Consider the following 7500-nt stretch of genomic DNA (forward strand, 5'->3'; position numbering starts at 1 on the left):
CAAGCTCACAACCAGTGTTGATTTTGACAGCAAATTTTGAATTAGTTTTAATCATATTTTAGTCATCTGAAATGTTTTAGTTTTACCCTAATTATAGTCAACTAAATATCAAAGATTTCGGGGGGCCTTGAGGCCCTAATGGCTGATTTCACACTTGGTTGCATGCCGAGAATAGCAGATCTACAAGCTCGCAACACGTTGCGTTGTGAGCTTTTATACCCGCCTGGACCGGTCAATTGGGTATGGCAGGGGTATGCAGCTGCCATACCCTGGGTCCAGGGGGAAAATAAAAGTTACTTTTAAATATAAATCCATGAATGTCTCTTTGTCTATCTGTGCTGGTTATTATGTTGTTAAATTACAGTAAAATAACTACAAATGCAAAATGTAACAAAATGGTCACTTTAACAAGGTATTATAATTATAGTCTCCACACTTGTATTTCCCCCCATCTTGACAAAATGGTATATTCCCAGGTTCCGCAGGTCAGCTGCACAGGTGCAATGCATTATTGTTAATTGTGGCACGTTTACTAACATGCCAAGTTTAGCTGCACTTGAACAACCGTTCCAGGCTGCCATATCCAGCCCAAGAAACTGTAGAAACTGTTGCTAAGGTATGGCAACATGACTGGTGTCAGACGCCAGTCATGTTGCCATACCTTAGCTTTTTCTGAACTGATGCCACTGTGGAACGATCCAGTTGCTTTATAAATGGCCTGCAGGCGTTCACAATTATAAGTGAACATTTTTTAATATGTTCCTGAATTTGTAAAACAGCACAAATTACAGCACTATGAGTTGGTGAGCTTTGTATAGAGAATATACTAAATAAACATGATCTGAAATCAATATATAAAATGTAGCTAATATAACCCAACTATATAAAACATACTGTATATACAGTTTATTTTGTTTATACGCTGTGTAGAGATTAAACTAAATACAACAGATCTAAAATCAACATATAAAACGTAGCTAAACTTATATATCAAATATAATATATGAAACGTGGGGAAAGCTTTGTGTAGAGATTAAACTAAATAAAGCTCCATTAGGTGTGTGTTCCAACCAATCAGAATAGAGATTAAACTAAATAAAGCTCCATTAGGTGTGTGTTCCAACTTCCAACCAATCAGAATGAAGGACTGGGGTGTGTGTTCCAACCAATCAGAATGAAGGACTGGGAGTCTCCGGGTAGAAAGTGTGATTTACTGTAAACCAGTTACAGTTACATAGAAACAATAAACACCAGTTAAACAAACATAATCATCATAACAATAATATTATACAAACATAATCATCATAACAATAATATTATACAAACATAATCATCATAACAATAATATTATACTAACATAATCATAACAATAATATTATACTAACATAATCATCATAACAATAATATTATATGCATATTTATACTCAGTGGTTCTCAAAGTGAAGGGAAATGTTTAGATGTACAAGCTCACAGCACGTTACCATGTCTACAAAATAATGAAGAGATTTAAGAAATAATTTCAGGACCTTTGTTTTCAAATGTAAAACTGGAGTGACTTCCTAACTTGCTAGGTAAACTTTACATAGCAGGTTAGTTACTTTATTTGACTTTATTTACGTCGTAAAGGAAATACAAGTCAAATAGAGACTGAGTAGCGAAAATGAGAAAACTGTGAAGTGAGCAGTGACTTTTATGAGTTTATTTCATTAAACGTCCCGCAAAGCTTGGCCAACGACAACTCTGAGGGACGGACGGACGGACGGACGGACGGACGGACGGACGGACGTTGGCAGCCAATAGCATTCCTGGTACCCACATTAAAACAATGATGGCGACGCCCATACAAGGGCAAAAAAATCTTCATTTTGGCAGCATAGAAACCAATGGGTTCGCACCGTTCATATCGTCACTGTCGGGCAGAAACCTTGTATCTCCAAGTTTTCAAATTTGTACTTTTTTCACCAAGCAAAGCCCTGCTTCATCATACAAGGCTGTCGCACAAAAGTAGTGAAAACAGCTGATCTACAAGTGCTTGTAGATCAGCTGTTTTCACTAGTTTAATTAGTTTTTAAAATGATGGATACAAAACGAACCGTCTTGAACATACAAGGTTTCCACCCGACAACGACGATATGCTTTACAGTCTATGGTCTAAATGAAGGAACACTTGGCTGAAAGGGTCCTGGATTTAAAAAGGTTTGAGCACCACGATACATAAACAAATGGTTTAAAATGGATTAAAGGCACAAGTGAAAACACATCCATAAATCACATTCATTCTTTTTCCACACATTGGATGGACTTCAAAATAAGAGATCTATAAATCATATTCATTCTTCTTCCACACGTCAGAGGGACTTCAAAATAAGAGTCTCCCTGAATCCCAGGGTCCGTGCTCTGTCACTGTGGTCGCCATGGTTACCGCGATGCAACCACTACAAGCTGATCAGACAATCCTCCTCGTCCTCCCCAACACCGGCCTGGTCGCCACGGACACCCTGCTCGTCAGGCTGCTCGCCACTGCAGGCGGCTGCCTGGTCGTCATGGGAACCGCGGTCGTCATGGGAACCGCGGTCGTCATGGTCACAGCTTTCTACGAGCGTGGCAGGGTCATCCCATCGGTCGGGAACACCGTTGGTAGGCTGGTCGCTAGCCTGGTCGCTAGCCTGGTCGCTAGCCTGGTCGCTAGGCAGGTCGCTAGCCTGGTCGCTAGCCTGGTCGCTAGCCTGGTCGCTAGCCTGGTCGCTAGCCTGGTCACGAGGCATGTCGCTAGCCTGGTCGCTAGCCTGGTCGCTAGCCTGGTCGCTAGCCTGGTCGCTAGGCAGGTCGCTAGCCTGGTCGCTAGGCAGGTCGCTAGCCTGGTAGCTAGGCAGGTCGCCGGGGGGGTGGTACACAAAGCAGTAGCTCCGCCCCTGAGGCAGGCTGCTCTTCACGCTCAGTGCCAGATCTGTGGGCTCCAGGGTCCTAAACTCCTCCCCCTCCACCCTGACACTGAGCATGTAGGACTCTGGAATGACAGACACAACACTGATAATGTAGGACTCTGGAATGACAGACACAACACTGGTAATGTAGGACTCTGGAATGACAGACACAACACTGGTAATGTAGGACTCTGGAATGACAGACACAACACTGGTAATGTAGGACTCTGGAATGACAGACACAACACTGGTAATGTAGGACTCTGGAATGACAGACACAACACTGATAATGTAGGACTCTGGAATGACAGACACAACACTGATAATGTAGGACTCTGGAATGACAGACACAACACTGGTAATGTAGGACTCTGGAATGACAGACACAACACTGCTAATGTAGGACTCTGGAATGACAGACACAACACTGATAATGTAGGACTCTGGAATGACAGACACAACACTGGTAATGTAGGACTCTGGAATGACAGACACAACACTGGTAATGTAGGACTCTGGAATGACAGACACAACACTGAAGATAAAGCAGGGGCATCAATTGGGTATGGCAGGGGTATGCAGCTGCCATACCCTGGCTCCAGGGGGGAAAATAAAAGTTACTTTTAAATATAAATCCATGAATGTCTCATTGTCTATATGTGCTGGTTATTATGTTGTTAAATTACAGTAAAATAACTACAAATGCAAAATCGAACAAAATGGTCACTTTAACAAGGTATTATAATTATAGTCTCGGAGTCTCCACACTTGTACTCTCCCCATCTTGACAAAATGGTAAATTCCCAGGTTCCGCAGGTCAGCTGCACAGGTGCAATGCATTATTGTTAATTGTGGCACGTTTACTAACATTCAAGGTTTAGCTGCACTTGAACAACCGTTCCAGGCTGCCAAATCCAGCCAACAAATAACAACAAAACAGGGCTTGCCTTGTTTTGTTGTTATTTGTAACTACTTTTATGATTTTTTATCTTTATTTTTTTCTTGTCATATGAAAGCAGGAAATCAGAGCTACACATTGACACAGAGGTTGATTACTGTAGATTGAGTGAATCGTTTTGAAACTGCAGCTCATAGAAGTCAAGTTACAAATCTTAAGCAGAGAAATCACCGTTTTAATGTCACACGTTCAGAGACGGTACTCTGTTCTCCTGCTAAGACGTCTATAGTGAATACTGGAGATGTGGCGTAACGGCATGTATTTATGTTCTAATCTACACAGAGAGGGACATTCTTACAACATGAGATGCTGCGTTCAAGTTCAGGAGAGTTTGTGCTCCCCTTGCTGGAAGCCAGCAGCACACGGTTGAGTTAACTGTGTGTGTGTGTGTGTGTGTGTGTGTGTGTGTGTGTGTGTGTGTGTGTGTGTGTGTGTGTGTGTGTGTGTGTGCGTGTGTGTGTGTGTGTGTGTGCTCACCCTGTTGGAAGCGAGCAGCACACTGTTGAGTTAACTGGAGGATGGAGGTTGTCGGTACGACTCCCATGGCTGTAGGGTTCTGGTCTGGTGCTGGAGAGCACACTGTCAGGAAGTCCTGCACGCACGCACGCACGCACGCACGCACGCACGCACGCACGCACGCACGCACACACACACACACACACACACACACACACACACACACACACACACACACACACACACACACACACACACACGGTTGTTAGAAGACAAAGAGAGACCTTTTTGATTTACTGTGACACTCTGTATGCACATTATGAGTCCACTAGTAGTTCTCTATCATTTGGGGTCGGGATACTTTTAGGACTTTCCCAATAAACCCCTTGATGTGGCGTAGTTTTGCTTATTTCTTTAAACGTTTGATTAGTAGATCCATCTTTTAGTCCAACTGGTAGCGACTGGCAGGACAACAAGACAACAAGACAACAAGACAACAAGACAACAAGACAACAAGACAACACGTCTCTAGCATTTAAGCAGGGATTGAGAAAACAAACAGGAGGAACCAAAACAAAGCTACGCTGCTGCTTCTGCCTGTTGTGGGTTTAGGCGACGACTTCACCGGATCACACCACGGTTGAAAAACAATAAGACCTATTCACGGCCCGCCCACTCAGCACATTTCTCAGCAACTTCCTGGTGCTGACGTCAGTTTTGAAGGGTAAACTACCAGTAAGACTCCCTAATCGGGAGATAAGCGACCGTCAGGTCGCAGCGTGATTTTAGGCCAAAATCTGTAGGAGCAGTGACCAAAACTGTGTTTGAAAAAATCGGCCTGATGGTGGCGCTATATGGGACAGATCCATGTTGATGACATGAGTGTAGACATACTGTGTGGCGATTTGCGTGATTTTAGGGCAAAATCTGTAGGAGTAGTGTCCAAAAATGTGTTTAAAAAATCGGCCTGAAGGTGGCGCTAAATGGGACAGATCCATGTTGATGAGATGAGTGTAGACATACTGTGTACCGATTTGCGTGATTTTAGGGCAAAAATTGTAGGAATAGTGTCCAAAAATGTGTTTTAAAAAATCGGCCTGAAGGTGGTGCTAAATGGGACATATCCATGTTGATGACATGAGTGTAGACATACTGTGTACCGATTTGCGTGATTTTAGGGCACAAATTGTAGGAGCAGTGTCCAAAAATGTGTTTTGCAAGAATGGGCCTCATGGTGGCGCTAGAAGAGGGCCATGTGAGAATTGATGGGTTAGGGTTGTGGTTTGGCAGGCAAGGAGTGTGTGTGCAAAATTTGGCATGGATGGGGGCAACGGTTGCGGAGATATGAGCAGGGCAAAAGTGTGACGTGTGACGTGTGACAGACTGACTGACTGACAGACTGACAGACTGACTGACTGGTCGAGGTTTTGACCTGACGGTCGCAAACACAGAAATTGCTGGACTTAAAGCCAACAAATCATTATTTTGAGCGGTAAAGTAAATTATAATGCTTTACTATCTTGTGTTCTTCATCATGCTAGCCGTATTTTATACTTTACTATTCGGAAATTGAGTTAAATTTGTGATTTCTGTGTTAACTCTATGGGCTTTTAGCAGGGTTTACCCTTCAAAACGTGACGTCAGCACCAGGAAGTTGCGTAACGTGAATTCGGTCAATAGCAGGCTTTCCTTTGGTGAAAAGCCTGGTGAAACGAGGTTCCTGGTTCTCTAACTTAGGGTTAGGTTCCTCTAACTTAGGCTGAACAGGCTTGATGGACTGCAGCTGCAACAGTGTGTGTGCGCACGTGCACAGATCCCTGGTTCATGAGTGTGTGTGTGTGTGTGTGTGTGTGTGTGTGTGTGTGCGTGTGCGTGTGCGTGTGCGTGTGCGTGTGTGTGTGTGCGTGCACCTGCACAGAGCCCTGGTTCATGTGTTCTTTGTTCAGAGTTCTTCTTCTCTCCCAGCGGTGGATGGAGTCCTGAACCTCCCTGCTCAGCTGCCTCGTCACCGCCCTCTGCTGGTCAAACGTCTTAATGTGCTCCAAGGTCCCGAAGGTGGTGGTCAGGTAGTAGGAGCCTGCACACACACACACGCACACGCACACACACACACACACACACACACACACACACACACACACACACACACACACACACAAAGGTGAACACCAACAGAACGGTATTGCAGGTTTGCCAGGCAATTTTGACAGTATTTGGGCTTGTGTGTGTGTGTGTGTGTGTGTGTGTGTGTGTGTGTGTGTGTGTGTGTGTGTGTGTGTGTGTGTGTGTGTGTGTGTACAACTAAAACCTTCTCCCAGGCTGATTGACGGGTCCATTAATTCCATCATGTATTCAATGTCCAGTTGTAGCGTCGTCAGGTTGGCTCTGGACAGGACGTACATCATCACTGGCAGGAAGTCATCAGCGCCGTGCGCACGCCCTGCATGCACACACACACAAACGCACACATGCACGCACACACGCACACACGCACGCACAGACACACACACACACAGAAGTATAAGAATACCTTGTAAAGGACAGGTTGGTTCTACCAGCCTAGGAGGCTGTCAACCCTGCAGTTTTTGGTGTTAAAGGAGTAGTTCACCCAAAAATGACAATTTTTCTATTGATTACTCACGCCATGGAGACTTTCAGAGTAAAGACAACAAAGCATTGGTCGATGGCAACATGGGTTACCCTAACCCAACATGGGTTAACCCTAACCCAACATGGGTTACCCTAACCCTAACCCTAGCATAACTTGCAACCCTAACCCTAACCCAACATGTTGAACACACAGAGAGAGATGGCAACATGGGTTACCCTAACCCAACATGTTGAACACACAGAGAGAGATGGCAACATGGGTTACCCTAACCCAACATGTTGAACACACAGAGAGAGATGGCAACATGGGTTACCCTAACCCTAACCCTAACCCAACATGTTGAACACAGAGAGAGACATCATGGGAGACATTCTCTCAACCCTCAGTGGACGTTGGTGTTCTGTTCATAGTTGCTCTGACAGATACTGGGCTCAGATATAAAGTCCTCTGAGACTGAATTAAACCTTAACCACAGTTCTGGGCTCAGATATAAAGTCCTCTGAGACTGAATTAAACCTTAACCACAGTTCTGGGCTCAGATATAAAGTCCT

General features: G+C 44.3%; 1 protein-coding gene across 3 annotated transcripts in view; it reads right to left on the reverse strand.

Moving 5' to 3' along the window:
- Positions 1–2047: 2047 nt before the first annotated feature.
- rin3 (Ras and Rab interactor 3) overlaps positions 2048–7500 on the reverse strand; it is a 28139-nt gene continuing 22686 nt past the window's right edge. For 2 of the 3 annotated variants that reach the window (XM_080750342.1, XM_080750341.1), the window contains exons 13-15: positions 6249–6778; positions 4360–4474; positions 2048–3007 (exon numbers count right to left, since the gene is read on the reverse strand). In XM_080750342.1, the coding sequence (XP_080606468.1) occupies positions 2436–3007; positions 4360–4474; positions 6249–6778 (1217 nt within the window). In that variant the 3' untranslated portion in view covers positions 2048–2435. The remainder of the gene's footprint in view (positions 3008–4359; positions 4475–6248; positions 6779–7500) is intronic. The other variant, XM_080750343.1, reaches the window with a different exon arrangement.

Source organism: Nannobrachium achirus (genome assembly GCF_963921795.1).
Source record: "Nannobrachium achirus genome assembly, chromosome: 20".
Classification (NCBI taxonomy): domain Eukaryota; kingdom Metazoa; phylum Chordata; class Actinopteri; order Myctophiformes; family Myctophidae; genus Nannobrachium; species Nannobrachium achirus.